Below are 25083 nucleotides of genomic sequence, written 5' to 3' on the forward strand. Positions count from 1 at the left end.
AGGCAGGGGTAGATGAGGGTTAACTGCACTTGGAGCCCACAACCCTTATCAACTAGAGGGGCCTTTTAAAAACCCAGCAAAGTGGTTGCTGCTTCAGTCTGCAGAGAAGCCATCAAGCCTGACCTCTCAGAGAGTCTGCAACCTGATTTCCAAAGTCAGTTCTATTTTTATCAAAGGCCAATTAGCTACACATACATTTTTAATAATGTATTAATTTCACTTCATATAATCTAACAGTGAATTAAATGGCCTCTTTTGCCCTTTTCCATCAGCTTCTGGTATAGAACAAATATCACCAGAGACCTTCCAGCATTTTTGGTCCTTTGTTAAGACACATGAAGCCCTTTCTCTACCTGTGTCAGGAAAGCCACATTCTGGCTGGCAGTGCCTCAGCCCTCTGGCGAAAGCTGCAGAAGCAAATGGGATGAAAGATCCTGTGTCACTGTGGGCAACTACATCTGTTTTAAACGGAAATACAACGTAATGAATGTTTGGGTTTCTCTAGAATTACTTCCACTCAGGTGCTGTCTGCCCAGTGGCCTTCTGTAGGGAAGACACTTCAGGTAAAGCTGAGGTGGCTCTGGGGATGAGGGGCAGCTAACGGGAAGAATGGTCAAATACAGGGAGATTAAAATCACGCAGACCAGCGTGGCACTTTAGAAACTGTAGGGTTTAATTACAATTCCTGGTTGTCTTCTGGATGGGCCAGAAAAGGACATGATTTAAAGTGGTTGTTTTCTTCTGTACATTTTGAAGCAGAAGAATGATTCATTTCAAAGCTGGCTGGTGGCAAAATGGAGCCCTCTGTGGAAGGAGCCTGTTCGGACTCAGCTGAGCCAGGTGAGGGGATGTCTTTGCCTTAAGTTTTGCTCAACATCTTCATTCCCAGGGTTCTCTCAGTTCGAAGATGAAATGTAAACGGCACACACCCTGTGCCCCTCTCATCTGACAGTCTGTATCATAAACCATAAAAATGTGTGAAATTGAGTCTTTTTTAAAAAGTGGAAACCTGACCCAGTGTTCTAACTTGGAGAGAGGAGGACTCAGCACAGATACTGAACTCCTGGTAAACCGACTCGCCATCATAGGCATGTCAAAATGGGCTTCTGGATTCAGCTGTAACAATGGGGACTATCAATTAGGCAATGAGCGCTCTGAGCCCATGTGCTGGCTCTGCTACAATTTTTTTTTTTTTTTTTTAATGTCTGGCAGAATGTTTTACAAACTGAACCCAGCAAGACTACAATCCTACCAGAAGGTGCCTCAGATGGTTTTGCTAATAATTTTGATCAGCTGAAATGGAGAAAAACATCATTTCAATTATTCACTTTTCAACAACCGTCAATTTTAATTTGGAATATTAAAGGCCTCTTTCTTCCTCCCTTTATCACCATCAACCAAGTAAATGGAAACCCAAAAGCACCCTCAGAGAAAGGAAAAAGGGGCGGGCAGTGACATTTTTGAATATGGCAGCATGCTAAAAATCTTGTTCACCTGCATTTCTCACCACTGTGAAGGTGGGTTCCGCCTATGTGTAACTTGTGGATGGAAAGTAAGTAGGTTCCTTTAGGAACTCGGGGGAGGCTGGCACTGCTACTGCTGCAGAGATGCAAGTGTGAGCCACCATATATTGGCTTTTGTTTTAATAGCCTTTTAACCAACTTTGTTAATGGACTGAATGCAATTTAGATATGGAACTTGGCTAAAACGTAGCTTCAATTGGCTATTAAAATTTAAGAGCCAACTAAGATAGCTAATTACAAAAAAAGCTCCAGTGATAATGCTGAGCAGAATTAGTAATAGCAAATGACAGTCTGTCTAGTCTTATTCCCATAGGGAAAGAAACTCTTAACTGAGAAGTCAACCAGACAATGTGCAACGAACCTAATTGCATTACTGGTATTATGGCATACAAATCTGGCAGCTCGCTGGGACAAAACAGGGAGGAAAGTCTGTCAAACTCAAGTCAGAAAGCAACTGACCCTCTTTTACATAGCGGTTAGAGCAGATTTCAGAATATTTTCTTTTTACTGAGTTGATGGGCAAATGCTCTTTTACTGAGGAACATTCCTATAAAAGCCTAGTGGGGAGGAAGGGACAAGGAGGGAGGAAACAGACCTTCCAGGACGCACACTGCTGAAGGAGGCTTCACCTGGCAGAGTCCCATTCTCCCTTGGGATATTTAGGTCTAAAAGAGGCAACAATAAATATCTGACTGCTAAAAAGTTGAGCTTAAAGGGAAAATGTTCTGCTCCTTTGCTTCGTTACAGATGCCCTCATCATGGCATGGCGAGTGCAGCCAAGCTCTCCTGTGAAGATTTAGCGTGCTTGGTGGCCACTTTGAATCGAGGTACTGGAGTCTTTTAACATTCCCTCGTCAAGTGTCTCCCTGCTGTGCCTGTAAATGTCAGTCCAGTTTTTTCACGGCTGTGCGCACAGATTAGAAACAGCAGGAGAGCGGGGAGCATGACTACAATACCAGTAAGGACACTTGTCTTCCTGGCACTACTCAAGTGATTCTTGGAATGCAGGACCCTGCTGTTTTCTAATATTTACACACAACTGGAGTCATCAAGAGCAGTAAATGCAGTCTAAAGGCAGCTCGATTCTTTTGTGTTAGGGACTTTACATTCAAATAGGGATATCAACAATACCAAAAAAAAAAAAAAAAAAAAAAAAAAAAACCTCCTATTTTAAAGTTTCATATTTCCCCTCAATTTTGTCACTAAAAGACCAACCAGGTATTATCATGACTGTTCACTTAGCTTGACCCTCCCTTCCAAACACTTTCTATGTGCATCACACAGTTCATTGGGAACAGCAGGTGTTTGGGATTCTTGACCTCAAATTGTGTTTTTGTAGGCTGTGGTTTCTCTGACCTCTACAGGAACAAGACAGGGTCTTGGAAACCATTTTGATGTCTTTTCAGCCACCTGTGTTTGCTGAACATTTTGCCTGACATATCTAAGACTTACCTTGAGAGTGCAGCATCCAGAACATAGCTTCATTCAAAAGCCTGCTTCGGAACTCAGAAAAAGGGGAAAACTCACCACAACTGTGTATAAGAAATGTCTAAAGGACCCTTCTGCAGATTATAAATGGTTGGGTAAATTATGTATTTTGTCACAAGCTTTTAGATATCTGCCAAGGATTGTACCTGAAACTTGGGCTGCCAGGGGGGTGGGGGGTGACACAGAGCCCAGATATATACCTTTGCAACTCAATGTCAAGCAGACCAAGATGGGGACATTTCCCCAGTTGAGCTGACTCCTGTTAGCACCAAAATATCCTACACCAGTTAATGTAATAATAAAAGTAATAATAATAATGTAATAAATGAAGACAAGAGAACGGAGTTTGCGTGGGCTTTTGTGGGAGCTGCATGTCTAGAACACGAGAAGTCTTTGAAGAGATCTTCAAGACACATCTCTTGTGTGTCATCCCTCTCTCTGGCATCTCCTTCACCTTTCAAACACCTCCAGGGACATTAATCTACAGCCAGCCCTAAGTGTGCAATGGATACTGTGGATGAAGAGCTTTCTGTGCTGGTGCTAGGGCCCAGTTACCTCCAGAAAAGATCAAGAAATAAACTATTACTCTCTACTTTCTTTACAGGCAACTTAATAGAATCAGGATGTACTTCCCAATTGTAACTTCCCCTGCAGTCACTGTCCTAGGACTTCCCAGTCCTCAGGGTTAAGGGGCCCTTCAGTTGATATACTCTTAAGCACTAGCCCATATGGGTGTGATTTTTGTAGTAGTGGTGAAACCGTAAGTGAATTTCTTCTTTTGTGATTTCTGTTAATGCAGTTTGGATAATAAATGGGTCCCTTATAGGGAAAGCCTGAGGAAGTATGCTGGGCCTCTTGGATCTGAGAATTATACCATGGACTACTATCATGAACTTCCGTACTCATTTTTGGTCAAGTGGAGGTCAGAGAGAATATTAAGCACAGCAATTTTCCCATTTTAAAGAAACCATTGCCCAAGTGTTAAAAGCTGCTTGTTTTACTCACTTGTAATCACCTTTCACTACTGTTCACCTTACCACCCCCTCTACTCTGGATTCACTCCTCAACTTCCTGTTTTTGTACGATAAGCACAAGCATTATCTTACAGATCACCCCAACTCATATTTCTGATATTTCAGAATACCATTCTAACTAAGATCAAACTTAGATAAGTTGTGAGGCTCTATTTTTTTTTATTTAATTTTTTTTGGTACTGGGGACTGAACTCGGGCACTTAACCACTAAGACACGTCTCCAGCCTTATTATTATTATTAAAATTTGAGTCAGGGTCTAAGTTGCTTAGGGCCTTGCTAAATTGCTGAGGCTGGCCTCAAACTTCTAATCCTCCTGTGTCGGCCACCCAAGTCACTGGGCTCATAGGTGTGCGCCATAGCACCTGGTGTAAGGGCTGTATTTATAAAGACCTTTTTACAGCATTTCTTCTTTAGTGTGCCTTGTACATCTCTGTATCATAGAGCTCAATGAATGAGGGGGCTCAGAATAACCCACGGATCTTTAAAAAAAATTTACAAAAATTTTATCCATACAACTACTATACTATGAAAACTTATAAAGCTAGAAACTAAGGTAGGAATAACCATGCCAAAGGGCAAGAGTGTGATTTTTGTAGTACTGGTGAGGCCATAAATGAATTTCTTCATTGTGATTTCTGTTAATGCAGTTTGGATAATAAATAATAAAGTAAATAGCCTTAGTTAAATCAGTGTGGTACTGGCCTAATGAAATGAAACAGTCCAAAAACAAACCCTGGTAGAACTCAGGATGAACACAGCAGGCACCACGAGCCAGTATGCAGGAGGGTGGGGCAGATGGTTTATTCCTGAAGTACTGGTTTGCTCCTTTCCGTGTGAGCCTTACCTCATGGCATAGACACACCAAAATAAATTCCACACAGGCTGCAAAATTAGAATTGTTAAAACAAAAAGTCTAAAAAAAGTCACAGTAAATATTGCCGCAGTCCTGCTGCAGCAAAATAACCGGGGGGTGACGAACAACTTGTGTACGTTGATACAGCAGGAGTAGGAGCCGTTTATTGCAGGACAGGAGCAGTATTTATACATTCCACACAGCTTATCTAATTAGCATAAACTAGATACATCAGTCAACCAATCAGGAACCTCCACACTTAATGGCTCGCTTTTGTTACTTCTCAAACCACTCCCTCTGGCATTTTGCCAGGCACCATCCAGACTTGTTTACGAACTCTAACATTCCCCTGGCTAAATGCCAGGTGTTACTTTGACTTGTTTACAGACTCTAACAAATATTTCTGATTTCAGGATAGAAAATATTTTAAAATGGTGGCAAAATTATGATGAAAAGATCAATAGATTAAAGCCATAAAACTAATCTTCATGCTGGGTGCAGTGGTGCATGCCTGTAATCCCAGGGTCTCAGGAGGCTGAGACAGGAGAATCACAAGTTCAAAGCCAGCCTCAGCAATGGCGAGGCACTAAGCAATTCAGTGAGACCCTATCCCTAAATAAAAATACAAAATAGGTCTGGGGATGGAGCTCAGGGTCCAAGTGCCCTTGGGTTCAATCCCTGGCACCAAATAAATAAATAAATACTAATCTTTATAAAAACTAAAACCATATCCAAGAGGAAATAAATAGGAAAAAATAAGTCAGCAACAAATAGGACAAAGGGTTAATTAAGGTCATTATCATATAAACAGTATACTAACACAACAAGGAAAAAAAATAGAATGATGGGGCTGGGAGTGTAGCTCAGTGGAAGAGCACTTGCCTAGCACATAGGTGTGAGGCACTGGGTTCGATTCTCAGCACCACATAAAAATAAATAAATAAAATAAAGGTATTGTGTCCATATACAACTAAAAATAAAAGTTAAAAAAAAGAAAACCTATAAAAAAGGAAAAAAACAGAATGTCTAGTATATAAATAAAGAATCGTTCAGGTTCACTAGCAATCTAACAAAATTTACCTTATCAAATAAAAATAACAATGTCTTAGTTCGATCTGGTATAACAAAATATCAGATTTGATGATTTAAACAACAGACATTCCTTTCTCACAGTTCTAGACACCGGGAAATCCAAGTTCAAAGTACCAGCAGATTTACTCTTGAGGAGGGCCATATCCTGGTTTTTGCAGATGGCCATGTGTTGAAGAGAGATCATCTGTCTTTTGTGGGCACTAATCCCTAGAGGGGCCCTGCCCTCAAGACTTAATAGGCTCCACCTCCTATAACCATCACTTGGGAATCAGCCTTCAACATGAATTTGGGGAGGACACAAACATTCAGTCCACAGCACTTAGGATAAAACCGTAAGTTTTAGGCTCTCCAATTTACTGGTCAAGGCATTAACGAATAGACTTTTATAAAATAATTTGAGAACATGTATCCATTTCAGTCTTTGACCCAGCGGTTCACTTTTTTAAATCTAAGGAAATATTCATACATGTTGACAAAGATTTCTACCCAATTTTGTTCAAGAATTATTTATAATGTATCAAAAATGAAAATAACTTCAATGTTAAATATTAGGGAAACAGTCATGAAAGCATCATACACCCATGAGAAAAAAAATTAAAACACAGAAGTTATATTCATAAAGCATCTGTAACTACATGAAAAGTATTTCATGTTAGTTTTAAAAAGCAGAATATTAGCTTTACATAAAGTATTTAGACTAGATAAAGTGTATAGAAAAGTTTAGAAGAAAATGTGTCAAAATACTGACAACACTAACAGTGGTTGCCTGTGGGTGGTAGTAAAGCTGTTTTGCCTTTTGACACTTGTCTATATGTTTTCAACGTTCTACGACAACCACAGATTGTTAACACACCATGATAATCAGAAGAATACAGAACAATGAAAATAGGATTTTAAAGAATAAGAACGCTCAATGGCATATAGATAGATTACACACCAACACATAAATTATTTATATTTCAACACTAATTTACTGTTATGGAACTTAGGTCTTTAGATGCACACTTAATTAATTCAAAGAAATGATCAGGGTTTTATAGCTCTGCTGTACTGGCATTTTGTCTTCAGAAACACAAAGAAGAACTGTTGAAGAACACCAAGAAGCTACTTTACACTGGGCTTTAGTTAGTTATCTAAGACTTATCAGCTGCTATCTAGAAAACATACAGCACACATAAATTCTATCATGTGGGACAAGAGTTTGGAACAGGTGCTGATCCTCAACAGACTAGAAAACCTCAGCTCACTAAGGACCCAAGAAAATGGCAGAGAAAGCAGGACACAGTGGTGTTATGACAGGTTAGAATATGGAGGCTGGACTGTGGGGGGGAACAAAAATAGAAATCCACTTCTTTCGGATTGGAAAGAAAATAAAAATAATGCAGAATACTGGGGGAGGGGGGAGAACTAAAGAACTGCAAAGGGCAAGGAAAAAAGCTTACCACTGAATGCCAAGTAAGTTGCTTAGCCACTTCTTAAAAATAAAGGGTGGAGGAAAATCCAGTGCACAGTAGGGAATAAAAGAATATCAGAACAGGGGCTGTGGCTGATACATCAAACTGGCTAGCATGGATAGTAGTTTTGCATTAACTTCTGTAGCCCTGCCAATACAGTAACATTCGAGAAAATGTCAGCACTTGTTTAAAACAATATGTGATGAAATATTTGTTTTCTTAATGTTTAACCAACACGTTTTGCTATGTTTTTGTGTTTTGAAAAATAAAAAGGGCTACAGCATATATACAAAAACACATCACACACATTTTATCCTATTTTAAGCATCAATGTGTTTAAAACAGAACTTGAGAGTTGATTTAGGTGTTACAAATAAACTTGGGCCCATAACACTGAACAGTACTAAAATCCAACATTCTACAGGAAGCAGGACTCCCTGCCCAAAATTTTATTCTCTCTTCTATAAAGACACATAACTCGATACCTTTGGGAGGCATTAAAAAATTGATTTTAAAAAACTGTACAGATCTGTTTTGCATTGAAAAATATCTGCCCATTATAGGGACAAATACTTCACATGACAGTTCTACACTGGAGAACCAAAAGTTATTGTCTTTGGGTTGGTTCAGTTTCTCAAACTTGGTACAACCTTGAAAATTTTTGGTATGCCATACCCCACCTGTATTATTACAAACTTATTATGTTTCTATATCAACTCACTTTTTAAAAACCCAAATATCTATTTTAGGCTTGTCCTAAGCTGTAGAGAAATCAACACCTTAATGTGCCAGTAATATTTTGAATACTTGTTAAAATACTTTAACATTTAAATAAGACTGTGTCCACACACTACTTTAAAACACCGAATATGCTACAGGTGATAAGGTGTTCTACCCACTGGAAAATGTCTGATCCCAATTTTCTAACAAAGTAAACTTTGAGAAATATATCTTGGAATTATTCATAAATATTAAAATTCTGAGGTTTTGTTCCCAAGACACCTTAAAATCTCTAATCACTGAAACTGAAATTTTATAGTGCTTGGTTTGATGTACAAATAAAAGTTTTATTTGCTACACAAATAAAACTTGTAAGAAAATCATCTCCTGTGAATGAATATATCCGGTAGACAGGAGTTCCTTAAAGGCAACCAGGCTCTACACAATCTGTGACAGTGTCCCATGTGATCATTTATCCCATTTTCTTGTCAGAAGGCTTACATACTCATACCATTCTTCTATAATCTAATTTTCAAATATGTGTGTTTTCTCTCTCATAAATACACTGTGCCTACTGCATGTTTTTATAGCCCTTGCCCTTGTGTGCACCTCATGTCTCATACAGCAGGTGCTCAATAAACATTATGGAGAACAACAACAACAAAAATCAATACAAACCAAACCTTACCACTACAAAAAAAAAACAAAAAACATATTTATACCAAGCAAATAATGAGACCTTTATTTTTCAATTTTCCTTAAAAATGAAGACTCCACCAAACATTTCTGTCCACTCTGAGAAATGCACAATGATTAGAAAAGTGTATTTTCATAGTAATTTTTCTTTTATGTACTCTAAAACTTCATGCACACACAGACTGAGATAGCTTAAAGAGCAAACCTGAAGAATTTGGAATTTCATAAACTAATCTTTAATAAACTGTACAAGGGTTCATTTTAATTAAAAAAAGTTTGTTTTTCAAAGACATAGGTATTTAATTATTATTCCCACCCCTCAACACTCCCATGAAAATAAAACTTAAAACAGAAAAGGAGAAAAAAAAGTCAAATGAAAAGGAAAAAAAAGTTGGTTTACTGCATTTGATTTACTTCTGGACTTTCTTTCTGGTTCTTGAACCTTGAAGAGAAATCAAAGAAATTTAAATCATTAATTTATATAAGCAAAAGAACAAACGTACAAATACTTCTATCTATAGCTATTAATACTTTAAAATCTAATCGACTCTGATGATCAGTTTGTGGATGAAATCTCCACAGAAGGTACAACTCAACATCATAAAAATCTTAGAAAATTATGTTAATTCTTTTAATATGTCAAAAAATATGCTAGCAAAGTCTATCTGCATTAAGAACTCTTCTACTGGTAAAAACACATCCAACTTACATTGGTACTAAAATAGTTCTCCCCCAAATTTAAAATACTGACCCCAAATGTAAATAAACTACAGCAACAAACACCCACTTCCTAGGGGTAAGTGAGAAGGCGAAGCATGCCAGGGATTTGGGGTTTAAAGTTTCACCTGTGCTCTTTAAGTACCAGACTAGGTTAGAATAAAAACCTTTCCCACTGGGAATCAAGTGGGAATCACACGGCTCCCACCAAGTGGTCTCCTAGACAAGCATCATGTTTGATGCTGTTCAAAGTCTCCAGTGACAATCCCTGGCCCTCCACCCCAGCTGAAAGAAACAGGGCTGCTGGAGGCTTGCTGCAGCCAGGCCACACTGCCTAGTGCTGCCATTTCCTTCCCAGGCCTCCTACTTCTCCCTAAACAGAGCAATGGCACCAGAGCGAGGCACAGCCTTGCAATTCCTGATTTATCAGTGAACACTTTGAACAGCAAAGAGATCTACATTTCTTTTCTGAAAAGGACACAACATGTTCTAGTCTGGGACAAAATTTCTACCATGTATATAATAATAGTCTCTTACTATTAAAGATTTTCTTACTGTGGGTTTATTTACTTACTTAACTGGAAGATCAATTTAAAAAGTAACATGTTATTTCTGCAAGTTACAGTTTATTCAATTACCATACATTTCAATTACAGCAAACTTTAAATTTATATAAATTACCCTTTTCCTTGTCACTTAAAATACACAGTGTTTGAATTAAAAACTTGAGATTTTTTTCTTAAGTTTTTGTGATATAGCCTTCTATTAAAATTACACCACAGCAGATTTTTAGGTTTGTATTTCAAGAATTTTTAAATTAATTTTACATCAAAAATTGGAAGTATTCTGGTTGTGAGATTGACAAAATGATGTATCACAAAAATCAAGGTCAATTGATTAATCAATACAAATCAATAAAAAAATTTCCATAAATTTTGAATTTATGGGCATATTACAAAGAACAATACAGCTATATCCAAATAGCACTATTCTCATTAATGTCCTAATTTGACATTTTGCTCTTAACTATTACTGCTTACCAGCTTCGGTCTAAAGTTTCTCCCAGCAAAAAAAAAATCAAAATGCTATTGCTAACCTGAATTTATTATGTAATTAGTATGAAGCACCTTGGAGACTCTGTTGTATTATTAATTCAACATTTTCCCTAATACTCAATTCTGATTGTTATAGAATAGTCTGTTTTCTTTTCTCTTTAAGTTAAAACATAATTGTTTTCATAATACACTATTAATGACGATAGGTCATAAGATCTGTGTAAAATCTGGTATTTGAAAAATAACATATATTAGTTTAGAATACTCTTCTATAATTGTATAATGAAGACAGTAAAAAAACAAGTGGGAAACTTCTTTGTAGGGTGCCTTTAAAAACATGTATTTCTTGACCAGTCATTCCTTCCTGAAAAAATCTCAGGAATGGATAAAAATCCATGATAATTCAAAAATAACACCAAGAGTAATCTCCATTTTATGAACAGGAGGGACATGGTATACTAGCCATAAATATCATGGTTACATTAACTAATTTTTAGTACAATTCTAAAATATTGGCATGGTTTTGAAATGCCAGAATATGCACTTTTTTTTTTAAGGTTTATCATTCTGTAAATGGGGAAAATTACTTGCAGCAAATAACCAAATTTTCTCAATTGGTAAAAATTATGCCTTGCATAAAAATAAAAGGATTAGAGGCCTCTGTTCTTCTTGAAAACCACCCCATCACCCCTCTCTTTTTCTGAGAAAGCCCCCACAATGCCCGTGCAGAAAGCTTTCAGAGTACGTTCTCACACAATGGACCCCCAGCTATTCAAAATGAGCTTAGGTGTATCAAGAAAATTATACATGTTTTTAAAATGGTCTAAATAGATATTAAAGGAAAGTTGCTCCCATTTTGCTAGGCACAGCATTCTGAAAGATCACACAGTGAGAAAAATCTCTTACCATATTGTAAACCATAAATTGTGTTTGAAAATAAAATTGTTAATGAAGAAACTGACATTTCTAAAGCTGCTGTTAGAGGTACCTATTCTTGAAACATGATTATGACACAAAATCTTAAAAGCCCTAAAACACAAAATTCACTGAATTGTATTATATATTTCTTTAAATTTTTTTTTAAAAATCAAACAGACTTACTCCTTCAAGTTACATTAAACTGAGAATACACACACATGCATGTTTATTTATATGAGCCTATAACTTTTTTTTTCCTTCTTTTTGCTCAAAAGCAATCACATTTTACCATTCCAAATAATATTTCTCTTAAATGAGTATTTTTAAAGTAAAATACCTTGACTTGCACTTTAGGCGAAAAATGAATCACAATGGGAAAACTTTTTTAAAAATTAAATAAAGCAATTCAGAGTTTATATGAATAAGGGGAAATTTGATCATTTTTTATCATCTTAAGTTATATCAAAAAATCTGAACTGTTCTCCTTAAATTATCTATGAGTCTAGTCTCTTTTCTCATTAATAAAATAAAAATATTAATATATTTTCTTACAGGAAAAACTATCAATGTGAGGACCTTACATTAAAATTTCAGGCACTAAAAACATTTTTCATATTTTACTAGAATTTAAAATCACTTATCTATCAAAACAAATACCTCTGGTGCTCATTAAGCCAAGTTCAGGTAACAATGGCCTGCAGGCGGTTAAGAGAAGCCTGAGTCTTCCCACACACAGCTGTGACTCCGCTTGCAAGCCTAAGTCTTACTGGGCAGCAGCCTTAACTAGAAAAATGCACCCTTCCTAAACCAAAAACACCAGTCTTTAAATGTAAGGGATTTTGAAAAGTAAGCATATCACCCTATCTTTATCAGTGCTCCTTAACTTGGTTCCCACTCACTGTCACAGGGGCTGCTGCTAGCCTCTAGCTGAGACAGGCTTCCATAAGTTGCTCCTTGGGGCGCCTCACTTCCTAACAACAAAATGAACAAGACAGGGGAGGAGGGAGGGAAAACAGCAAATAACAGAAAAAAGGGGGACTACTTCAAAACCTTTAGTCTCCAGAGTAAAGTTATAGACTGCCTCCTCAGATACCTCATGGTTCTCAGTTAATGCAGATATGCAGATAGGCTCTAAGCACAACATATAATAAAGAAAATGTTAAAAAAAAAAAGTCAATCAGGACAAAGATGACTCTCTCTGAAAGTTGAATATTTTGCTTTCCATACACAGACACCAGGGAAACTATCAAAGGGAAAAGTAAAATCCATCACTGCCTTAAGTCAATGGGACATTTATACTATAATGAATTTTTTACCAAAAATAAGCCTTTGCATTAGAAATCAAGAAACAGTCCAGAATCAACAAATAATAAAAAGGTAATGAGATAGGAGAGAAATCTTGAAAAAAAAGTTTTTCTGGGCAGAACTGACTCTCTTCCTCCCTTACTCAGGCAAACATCTCTCCTGAAACCTGGAGCACACTGACTGCACATGTGAGACAAAGTCCACTGAGTCCTGCCCTTGCATATGCTGCTCTGCTAATGTCATTTCTGGAGGTACTCCATTATCAGAAGTGCCTTCAGCCCAGTTTATCAGCCACCTAAGAAATGACTTCAGACCTTGCCTTTCGCCTCAAGGGCTTTGAAAGCTGACAATGTAATGCTTCTTCCTTGCCTCCTAACTTGAGAGAGAATTGGCAGGCTTCATGGGGACTAACCAGGCAACTCAGCAAGAAGTTTGCAAGTGTGCTAAGCCGTACTGACTCCTGACCTTCACTTTTCTCTCCAGGTATGTGGATCAGTGGGAGGGAGTGGAAGTTACTGGTCAGAGAGTTAAGAGTTCTGGCCTCTACCTCCTGCCATTTCACAACAGTTCTGCCATTTAATTGCTTGGTGCCAACTCCCAGTCCCAACTTTATGACCAATGTTAAGAATAAATAAGATAATGTGTGCATAGAAGACATTGTGATACGTGCTATGCAAATATAAGATTCATATATTTTGTAATAAAATCAAAATGTTATATAACCCAAATAACGCATCTTTGTGCCTAATATAGAAGGTATGCAAAACTGTTCAACTTACGGGTTTGTGTGGCCTCCTCTGTCTGTATATTTGAGCATTCCATATCTTCAACACTAGATTCGGTGCTTTCCTCTATTTCTTTCTTTCTCTTCTTACATATAAAAATAGAGAGATGCAGTCTGATTAACTAACTAGTAAATATACAAACCTATCATAAATTAGTAATTAGTATTTACATGAATGTATATCAGTGTGGCTGTGTCAAAACATATGGGAAGAATCTTTATAATTTCAGGGTAGTTATTACTTAAGAGAAGGAATGGGAAGTGGAACAAAAGGGGAGTAAGAGAACTTCCGGCTACACAGTCTGGATGATGGGCATATTTGTTCTATCCACCTCAAAGTTTTCATATTTAATATAGTTCACCGTTGAAAGCTATGTTTGACCATCAGGATGATCAAAGAAACTCACTTTCAAAATGAAACGTTTTACAAATTTGCTGTCACCACTCAGGCCAATGATAGTCATGCTTCTCACTTTCAGATGTGGCAGGGGTGGGGGCTGGAAGGGGAAGGGTAGCTACTTGAAAAATGGAAGAATACACACCTTACCTCACATATTGTGTCAGTGGTTACACAACACCAATACTGGTGATAAAATCATACTCATGAATCAATAATGACAAACTTCTAATAAATTCTCTTTTTTAGAATACTTTTTTAATAAAAGTTTAAATATGAAGGTCCTAACCTTTACTGTGAATGAACAACCTTAAAAGTATGAAGCTTTCCTAAACTTTCAAAAACCACTATTCATCTTCCAGGTTGGGTGTTACCATCCATTCTTCCCAAATATTCATCCAATTTCCTCTTATTACATTCTATCATTAAAACATTTTTAGCTAATCCAGTCCTATGTCAAGTTTTTAAGTTACTTAATATCTCTCTATATAATTAACAAGGGACATTTGTCATGAGTATAAAATGTATTTTTTATAACTTTGTCCCATGTAGTTTCAAATTTAAATGGGTAAAAATCCAAATTTTAATTCAGAGCTTCTGTAGGTTACTTAAAATAAGTTTGTACCATTTAGGAAATTATCTGATATGTCCCAAATTTCAGAGAATCACGATGCACCAGAATGTCCTCACTTATATTTCCTAACAATTAATATGAAGTTAGACTCCATCTCAGAGCTTTCCTTGCTGCGGGCCATTTTGTATATCGCTATAAAACAAGATAATACCTGCTGACAGCACATTGTTCTGTCTCCTAATGGCAACAGTGGGTTCTTTTCCACAGAGAACTACATGAGAAAGCTGAACTCTATTCAAGCTACATCATCTTAAACCCCACAAATGGTCAGAACTGTTATTATCTAGGTATTACAATTAATCCCACTGTTTCAAAACATGCTTAAGGTGGCTGTGGAAAAAGATCAGAACTCAGAGACACCCACCATGTCCCTAAAGAAAATTCTTCACAGATACAAAAACAACAACTTGACTAATCTTAAACTTTAAAAGGCATTCATTTAGCCGATTTGTATATGGAGGTATTGTTTCTCAAAAATAGCTCTAAGAGTGGCTATAACTTCACATAACTGATGAGAGAAGGAGAGAGTGCCTTACATCTTTCTTTTCCAAAGTGTTGCTTCATGATTACCATCTAAACCCTGCTGGGCTGAACAGATTGGTTCGATAATTACATACAATAACTGCAGTGGGCAGGTAACCCTCGGCTGGCACAGGGCAGCTCCCCCGTGAGAACTTCCATATGCAAGCTGCACTGATGGAGTGCATTAGGTGCATCCTGCCTGCCGGTGCACAGGCCTGATTAACGCCAGCCAAGACTCCAAGGTTAGCATGTCAGCAGATTTGTGATGCATTAGGCAGGAATAAACACAGACACTTTTGTTCGTTCAGACCAAAATTAAGGAGGAATATTTCAGTACTATATTGCTTTCCACACAAGAGAGAATGCATTTTCCAGTTTGGGGAGGGCAGATTTTTAAATACTCATTATAAAGGGAGCTATCCAATATTTTCTACCCAAGAACCTAGAGCATTCATCTTATTTTCAAGCTTATTTAATAAAAAGGAGCTTTCTTAATCTCCATGCAGGTAAATTACATAGGAATGAAAATCAGACAGTATTCAACTAACAAAAGAAATACCTGTGCTTCAAGACTGGATCTACATTTTGGCCAGGTATCGCCTGCCCAACTTTTCTGATAACATATGTAACTGTGATAGCAAGGACCAATGGTCAAAGACCAACGGAAAAGGCCAAAGTTCTTCAAGTTTAATAGTATTTAAGTATGTTATTCATTTTATAAGGCAATGAGTAAAATTCCAAAAACTTGCTGTAGGCTTTCTTCCGAGTATCTCCAAATGCCTCCTTTCATGATGTGTCACCATGCTTAGGTTTCCAGAATCACTTATAAAATACACTCAGAATAGGGTATTTTGGGAATATCATATCGTTAAAATTAGGTTTATTTCAAAGGGCATTAATATACATATTACACATTACATTCCTGAGTATACAAATATTCTAGGTTAAAATTTAGTTAATTAGGAGCTTCTCACTTCCCATTTAGAAAAAGGAAGAGAAACCAGCTAAATAAATTTAGACTGATAATGTACTGATGGTCTCAACACTGACTGGAGACCAATAAATCTGTTTCAATGGAAAAAAGAACAAAAATCTTCAAAAACAAACCCCCAGACCAATTCTCTGCTTCCCAAGTCAAGCACCAAAAGATTACCTCCAAATGCTCTTGGTAGTCTCTAGGAAAAGTCTATCAGACGCACAGCAACATCCAAAGGAGACTTGAGTGCCCTGGCAGTGTTATTGGGATTCCCCTCCCCTTATTCCAAAATCATACATATTTATTTTTATAACAGAATTGACAACCTAATATTTATAAATGTTTGGTATTGCACATGTGTTAAAGAACTCTGAATATAAATTATGTGACTGCTCTAATTATTTAATCTTATTTGATTAAGTCCATTTGAAGTCATCATGCAAATATAGACAATTTACAAATTATTACTATATTCCTTAATAATAACTAAAAATAGGATATTCATTGCCCAAAAGTATCTGAAAACAATGAAAGGGAAAGCAAATCCATGATTTAAAACACAATATTTACAAACTAGAAGATTTAGTTAAAATCCACGGGACAGACAGGAAAAACTGGGGAAAGAAGAAAGCCAGAGGAAATTTGCTCAGAGTTTCTCAGTTGGCGGTGGCAAAAAGACTAGAACTCAGAGCTCCCTATCCTTTCCACAGAGCTATGCTGCCTCCCTATGTGACTTTTTAGTATGGAGCAGCAGTTTCCCATTGTTGTGACTTCGATGCATTTTTTCCAAACAGGTACAGTGCACAGATGTGTGTACTTCTTGATGATCTTCACACCCCTCTGTAGAATCTTCCTCCTATGTATGGCTCTTCTTGGGAAAGGACTGTTTTGCTCATTTTTCTAATCCTTGCTGAACTTAGCACAGGTTTCATACATAAATATCCATGGATGTTTACCCACAGAGCAACTAGTCAACTAGTGTTTTAATAAAGAGATGATTTCAATATCTTACCCTGAATCTCACAAAAACTGTTATTATTTGAATGAACATTAAATAATTACAGATATGTTGTAAGAAATGCATGGAAAGATTAAATATAAGATATAAAAAGATGCTAAGCAGGTTAGGAAATAAGTGACTTATAAAGAAGAACATGTGAATTTGAAGAATAATCTAAACATATTTTGCTAGAAAACATTGAAGTGCTTTGCTCTTTTAAATGAGCTCAGTGATGAAGACTGAAATATTAAAAATTTTCTTCCAAAATAGTACTGATCTCCTTCTGAACACAGGCAAAGAGTACAATGTAATCCCACTTACATAAAATTTCATTCTGTGAGTATTGATCCATGTGTAAATGGACCCATACATGGCTTCATAGTCAACCCTTGATTTTGTTTGTTTCATTTGTTGTTTGTTTACATTTAGATCTTTTTCCTGTCAACACTTTTAGTTATCTACTCTGGAGGTGGGAAAAGAAAATGTAACTCAAGTAATGTGCTAACTATTAGCAGTTCTGGGGAAAAGAGTTTAGTACTTGAACTAATAAAGAAAGTTGATATTCTAAACTTTGTTATAAGTTTAGAATATCAACTTTCTTTATTAGTTCACACTATCTCACTCTTTAATACCATGAAGAATTTACTATAATTATCTGAAAATTGTACACCCAAAATTACCACTAATCCATATGAGAGCAGCTAAAAATACAGATGCATTTGTAAAGTCTGTCAGAACAAGTAAATGAGAAGACACGTGGGTGGCTGTCGCACTGCCTGGTCCCTCCGCCTGGTCCCTCCATGGATGAAACACTGGTTAGCAGGAGACTGTTTTCACACGCAGTCATAACTTGCCTACCTCTTCTCTTAAGGCCTACTGTATTCCTTTAGTTTGGCCAACTGATAGAGAAAGCTGCTTCAGAGCCTCCGGCACTTGTTCTGGTGTTAAGGAGCACAAAAGCTGAGAAAATACCATGCCTCGATTGCATGACCTACGGAAGAGTGCCAGGCAGCAGAATGTACTCTCATCAAAATTTCATATAACAGCAACCACAACCTAGAAAGATCTTACAGCAGCACTTCTGAAACCAGTAAATCCAACTTATTGGCAACAATGGCCTTTTCACATCACAAGGACCATGCAACTTCAACATGAGCAAACTTATGGTAGTTTAACAAGCTAAAAGATGTTTCCAGAGATTCAATGAATCAAGCTCTAGAAGACTAATTTGTCAGAATCAACAGGACATCTATTCGTCACACCACTGATGACAAAAACTTTGAGTGAAATTAAGATGTTTTAAGGACAATTTATGGAGAAAGGCAAATGGGTAGCTAGCATGTCTTCATTACCTTTAGGATTATGCTTAAAACCAAGTACTTTAAAAGAGATGGGGGTAGGGTAGATTTTTAAGTACCTTGAGTTTCTATGACCCCCCAAAATAATGCTCTATGAATATATATGAATGTATAGTAATATTGCATGACCCAGGGCAAGTCACTTGGCCTCTTCTGAGACTTAGCTTCATCATTCTGAATGGGTGTGTCTCATGTGAAAGTTACAAAGTACACATAACCCTTGCTGAGTTTAAAATAGTGTTTGACACATAACTACCTACATATATTTTAAGAAAGCATAGAGTAATTTAAGTCCTGACAGAACATAGAGTACTACACAAATGCTCAGCAACAACCTAAAGTTTAAAGTGTTGATGTCCTATTACCAGTACCAATTCCTCTGGAGAATACCCAAAATAAGAATTAATAAAAATAAGGTGTTGAAAGCTAAACCAAGGAAGCTAATATTTATATGGAAAAATACTTCAATGAAAACCTAACAGTATATGGTAGTGGGAATTTAAATGATCTCAAGTCATTTGTGAACAAGATTCTTAGAAAACATAGGGTTATGGTAGAATTACTATTTTTAAAGAGACTGACTGATCTTCCTTCAATAAATCCATGTCTCTCAAACACCTAGTCCTTAAACACACAGGCAGAAGACAGCAGACAGAAAATTTGCCTTGTGTCAACTGCTAGTATCCTTTACCAATCAACACCTTCAGGAGGAACTCCATTAATTTGACACATGCTTTTAACTTAAGTAAGATGGAGCTACACTCTGGAGTCTTTATTTCACAGTAATCACCTTTTTCTCTTTCATTGCAAAATCAACCTTTACCAATTCATAGTCATTTACTATCTAAAATGATCTACAGCACATATGCTCACCAAGCAAAAGGTAAGCTGAGCTTCATTCATATGTATCTGATACCTACTTCATAAACTGGACATTTAAGAATACACAATCTTAGTTCTAAAGATGGTGTTAAAAGAGATTCAAATAAAAAAATTCCATGTGTTATTTTCTTATCATCAAGAAACCAGAAAGATGAGAAAATTTAAATGTCGGTAAAATAATTATTACCACAGTAATAATGTAGTTAACATTTGCTGCACACCTAGTAAGTGCCTGCTGCGGCTCTAAGCACTTAGTACACCTCTTCTAATCCTCATAACAATCTTAAAGGCAAAACAGAAAATCTCCACACATACACACAAAAAAAAATCTTTAAAATCATCCCTCATTAAAGACACAGAAATGTTTAACATTCCCTAAGAACTTGCCTAGTATCAAAGAAACATGGATTCATTTTATATTGAGCATATCTTATAAATGCATTCCCTTCATTACTTCAACAAATAAATCCTCCATCCCGTGAAACATTTAAGGCATTTGTATGATACAAAATTTCTTTCTATAATCTCTTATAGCAAGGTACTTATTATACACAAACATCAAAACAGGGCATGTGTGTATCATTGCTTACACAGAAAAAATGGTCAATGAGGCTGTTAATGAAAACTACATTAACAGGTTCACAGGCATTCCAAATTGGGCTCTAGAATGCAGTACTAAAACTAGTCAATCAACAAAAAATATGATCAAATAATAGACTGACAAATATCTGGGAAATCAAAGAGTCAAAAAAGATACTAAACTCTAACAGAGAACTAATCTCTATGCCAAGAGTCAATATAAAAAGCTTTTTTATAATTGCTATTCTCCAAGAGACTTAGACCATTACAATAGTAAAACAATAAGATGAGGTGCAAAGAAAGTAACAGTTTCCTTAAAATATGACTGGAAGGGAAGTTGGGAACGTAGCTCAGTGGTAGAGCATGCTCCAGGACAGGGGATGGAATTTCAATACCCCAAAGAAAAAAATATATATGACTGAAAACAAGGATGGATGAAATGAGTGAGCTAGAGGAAGCCACAGACCCACCCAGAACAATGTTAAGGACAGAAAAGAAAAATCTGAAGAAGAGTCAGGAGATGCAGAGTAGAGAGCTAGCTTCCACAGTTCCCAAGCTCCTCCAGCAGGAGGTCCTTGGAAGGGAGATAAAAGAAAGCAAGTACATACATGCCAAGGTCAAGTTTGCAAGAGTTTAAAGATGGGTATTAAGTGTTTAGACACGAAGGGGCCACCAGGTATCAGGAAAGATGAAATACACACTGTTGTGAAATTCAGAATGCCAGGACAGAGAGAAAATGAGAGATTCAGTACTAGAAAAAAACAGGAATCCAACAAGAAACGGAACCAACAAAACTGGATGCTAGAAGATAACAAAGCAATTTCTTCAAAAATAAGAACTCTATACATGGCCAAATAACTCAAGTACAACAAATACAGACAGGATTTGAAAAGTTACCACTCAAAAGTTCTTTTAAAAAACTTACTTGAGGGCTGGGGTTGTGGCTCAGAGGTAGACTGCTTGCCTACCATGCATTAGGCACTGGGTTTGATCCTCAGCACCACATAAAAGTAAAAAAGATACTGTGTCCACCTATAACTAAATATAAATATTTTTTAAAAAAACTTACTTGAACATATACTCTGAAAACTGATTCCAAGGGAAGGGACAAAACAAGAAAAAAAGTTGGTAACAAAAATATCAGTAAGACTCATCAACTTAATGATACACAGCATACAAAAAAACAAAAACTACAACTAAAATCTCAGACAACTCTAATATGAGAGATAGTTGTGAGGAGTTAAGAGAATTCATTCTCGTGGAAAAAAGACTCAGACTCTAAATGATCACACAAAAGTTAAAATGTTTTAAAAAAGAAATGACTGGGGACATTTGGGGGCATTTCACAGCTTCCTCCCACCTAAAACCTGAAGAAATGTACCCAAAATAACCACTAAATATTTCAGAAATATTTCAGCTACAAGCAGAAGTGGAAGAACTTCACAGCTCAACCTCTGAAGGTGATGACCAAGCAGTTTGCCAGAGCCTTCCAGGAAGCTTCAGGGAACAAAATATGAGTGAACACCATTCTCAAGTTGTCCACCAGTGCCTCTCAATTAGAAGGCAAAAAGTTAGCCAGCTTGGAAAACAAGACTTTGAAAAGACCCTGAAAAAAGGAGATACTCCCTACTCCCACAGACCCACCAAGAGCAAGACCATAGATTCTGCTTTCCTCCCTCACCAGAAAAAAAAAGTCTGGATAAAGAAAGCAAAATAATAGAAATCATTATAGACTAATTATCTTCAACAATAATCAGGGAATCATCAGATAACAAAAAGAAAAAGAAAGAAAACATAAAGAACTAAAGCCATGAGGCGATATGGTAATATGGGTTACTAAAAATGACCCAAGTTAATGACTCAAAATTTTGCCTCTTAACTAGGAAGAGAATGGAAGCAACTAAGGGTGGGCTGACCAAACAGTTTGGCTATGGCTCACCAGGTTCTCCTCAAACACACACCCTTAGACAAATAAAACAAACTAACAATACTGAGTCCTCAAATCAAAACTGTTAGGAAAAAAGAAAAACAGTCTCATAAGATGGGAAAGTCCAAGATTAACAAATTCAACAATCTGGCAAATCCAGATAAAACTCCCTGTTCAATATGAATAAGATCAAAAGAAAAAGCATGCCAATGACATCAGAGCACAAAAAGAACTCTCTAGCATGCAAACAACTACTGAAGGCTCCACCCTGAAAGAAAATGTCACCCTCCAAAAGGAAGGATAGTTTATAAAATGCATCAAAAGCTAAAAAGATGGAAGAAATGACTTTTTAAAACAGGAGAACAAAGGCATAAGGAGGAAACTGTAGAGTCGAACAAAAAACAGTCATCATCACAGTACTCACATGTTAGAAACAGGAAAAACAGCAGAACCAGCGGATGCCTGAACGACACAAAGGAAAGGCTTGAATTAATCCCAGAAACTCAGAAGAAATAATAATTAAGCTGTTAGAAGAAGATAGAGATGGATGATGTGTAGGATGCCTCCAGACATAGAAAAACCACAAACACAACTGAGATAAATGAAAGAAAAATAAAGATAGGGTCAGCCATGTTCACAGAAGAGAGCACTGCTGCTGGACGAGTCAGTACACACATGTGATACTACTGACTCAGGAGACTGAGGCAGGAGGACCACAATTTCAAGACCAGTCCAGGCAACTTAGCGAGGCCCTGTCTCAAAAAAATAAAAGGGGCTGAGGATGTGGCTCAGCGGTAGAATGCCCTAGGTTTCATCTCCAGTTCTACGTGCGTGTGCCCACATACACACACAGTTTCATACATGCACACCCAAAAGAATACTATAAAGGAGACAGTTCTTACCAAATAGATCTGTAGTCATAATCTGATTCTAAAATTCATCTGTAAATGTAAAGGGACCAAGAATGGCAAAGACAATCTTAAAGAACGACAAAGTTAGAGGATTTACGCCAGCAGATATAATCATGAAGCCAGTAGTTCAAACAAGTAATGACACTAGCACAAAGAACAAGCCCATGTGCAGAAGGGGGTATCCAGAAATAAGCCCCAAACCTACAGCCACCTGAGTGCCCACTGCAGTGGTCTTCTGGATAAGTGGTTCATGCTGGGGGTTGGGAGACACACATACTAACTCATACCATGCACAAAAATCTATTTCTGTTAAATTATAGACCTAAATGTGATGAGTAAAATTATCTTCATGATCTTGAGGTAGACATAATTTCACTAAGTAGAATACAAAAAGCACTAAACAAAAAGACTGATTAACTGGGCTTCATTAAAACGAAAAACTTATTTATCAAAAGGCACCATATTAAAAGAATGAAGAGATAAACCACATACTAAAAGATAGTGTTGTACATGTAGTACATACATACCAAGTGCCTGACTTTGACAAATTAAAAGAAAAAATTTTTAAAGGGGAAAAGAATCACAATGCACGTCACCAAAAAAGGGATAATAAAGGCCAGTGAGCATATGAAAAGGTGCTCAAAAATCAATATTCTTCAATGAAATTAACTTAAAACTACATAAAAGTCAGTTCACACGTTAAAATAGGTAAACTGAAGTATAATGCTATAGCTAGTGTCAGTGAGCAACTGGAACTCTCATAGATTTCTGATGGTAGTATAAACTGAGAGCATCTTTGGAAAAACTACTTGGCAGTATCCACTAAAAAAAACTGAACATAAATAAACCCTATGCCTCAGTAATCCACTACATATATACCCAATGTGAAATACATACATATGTTTCCCAAAATAAATTATAATAATGTTTGTTTTAAGTTGGCTTTTGTGTGACTGTGACCAAAATATCCAATAAGAACAGCTTAGGGGAGGAAAAGTTTATTTTGGGCTCATGGTTTCAGAGGTCTCAGTCCACAGACAGCTGACTCCACTGCTCTGGGCCCAAGGTGAGGCAGCACATCATGAGAAAAGGACCCAGATGAGGAAAGCTGCTCAGCTCATAGTAGAGTCAGAAAGCAGGGACGAGGCACATAGGCAGGTGGGCAGGAAAGATGCACACTTTCAGTGGAAGGCTGCTGCTCTATTCAAATCTTTGTACCCTGCTCCAGGCTGAGCACCAGCAGGGGTTTAATTGACAATAGTTGATAAGTTTTAAGAGAAACTGAAAAAAAGGACAACTAGTACAATACAATTGAAAAAAAATTTAAAAATGGGAGGTAAAATGAGGGACAGGAAAGAAGATATGTGTAGATCATTCATAGGGATAATATATACTGTCAGAAATTGAAAAAATAAAACACAAATTTCAGGGCCATACTCTAGATCTACTAAAAAATTCCCTAGGGATAAAAGTCAAGTGAGTCCAATCAACAGCCAGCACTTTCTTTTGAGTTGGGTAAGCATCTTAGTCAAAACCCTAGAAGAAAACAGCTAATGGAGTTATTAGCATTCTTTTAACTTGCTGAGTTCTTCCCAGTAAATTAAGCCATTCTTAGTCCAGATGGGAGAGAGAGTCCAGTAAATTAAGCTATTCTTTAAGGATGGACCACACATTATTGACCTGGGCAGGCCTAGAGACTTAGCTCAGATCAGGTACATAATTTAGGCAATCTACAATGACTAGCGAATGTTCATTTAAGAGTGCACACTAACTCCAATGACTACTGCAATGTACATTCTAATGAAAGTGTTTAGTTCTAATCAACAATGAAAATCTTTGGGCTTTGTACTTTTTAAGGGCATATTTATACTTGGCCTCTTTCTTTTTCAGCCTTGCACCATTCCAAAGTTCTGGGCTTTAAATAAAACTCTTTAGCTATTGGGAAGAACATATTTTCCCAAGTAGACAAATTTCTTATTTAACTGCAGTTTGCACATACATTTCACCATAAAAGAACATGGTTGCAAGATTCAAAAGAAACTTTGCTTTATTCCACTATTAATTTATTCCTAAAAATTGTACCATAAAAGATATCTCTAGTAACCCTACAAGAAATATATATTGACTTCTTTAAACTTACCCCTTTCAAAGAGAGACTTCTGATAAACACAAAGTATATATACTTTTTACTTCCAACAATTATGACAAAGGAAAAGAGGGAGCAAATATACTAATTATAAGAATTAATAGTGTTTCT

At 36.7% G+C, this 25083-nt stretch overlaps 1 protein-coding gene across 3 annotated transcripts in view; it reads right to left on the reverse strand.

Annotated features, from left to right (window-relative positions):
• Positions 1 to 8880: 8880 nt before the first annotated feature.
• The window catches only part of Vrk1 (VRK serine/threonine kinase 1), a 79266-nt gene continuing 63063 nt past the window's right edge, over positions 8881 to 25083 (reverse strand). For 2 of the 3 annotated variants that reach the window (XM_027950922.2, XM_027950923.2), the window contains 2 exons: positions 13636 to 13726; positions 8881 to 9303 (listed from right to left, as the gene is read on the reverse strand). In XM_027950922.2, coding sequence (XP_027806723.1) covers positions 9272 to 9303; positions 13636 to 13726 — 123 coding nt within the window. In that variant the 3' untranslated portion in view covers positions 8881 to 9271. The remainder of the gene's footprint in view (positions 9304 to 13635; positions 13727 to 25083) is intronic. The other variant, XM_027950924.2, reaches the window with a different exon arrangement.

Source organism: Marmota flaviventris, chromosome 2 (assembly GCF_047511675.1).
Source record: "Marmota flaviventris isolate mMarFla1 chromosome 2, mMarFla1.hap1, whole genome shotgun sequence".
In the NCBI taxonomy this organism is placed as follows: Eukaryota; Metazoa; Chordata; class Mammalia; order Rodentia; family Sciuridae; genus Marmota; species Marmota flaviventris.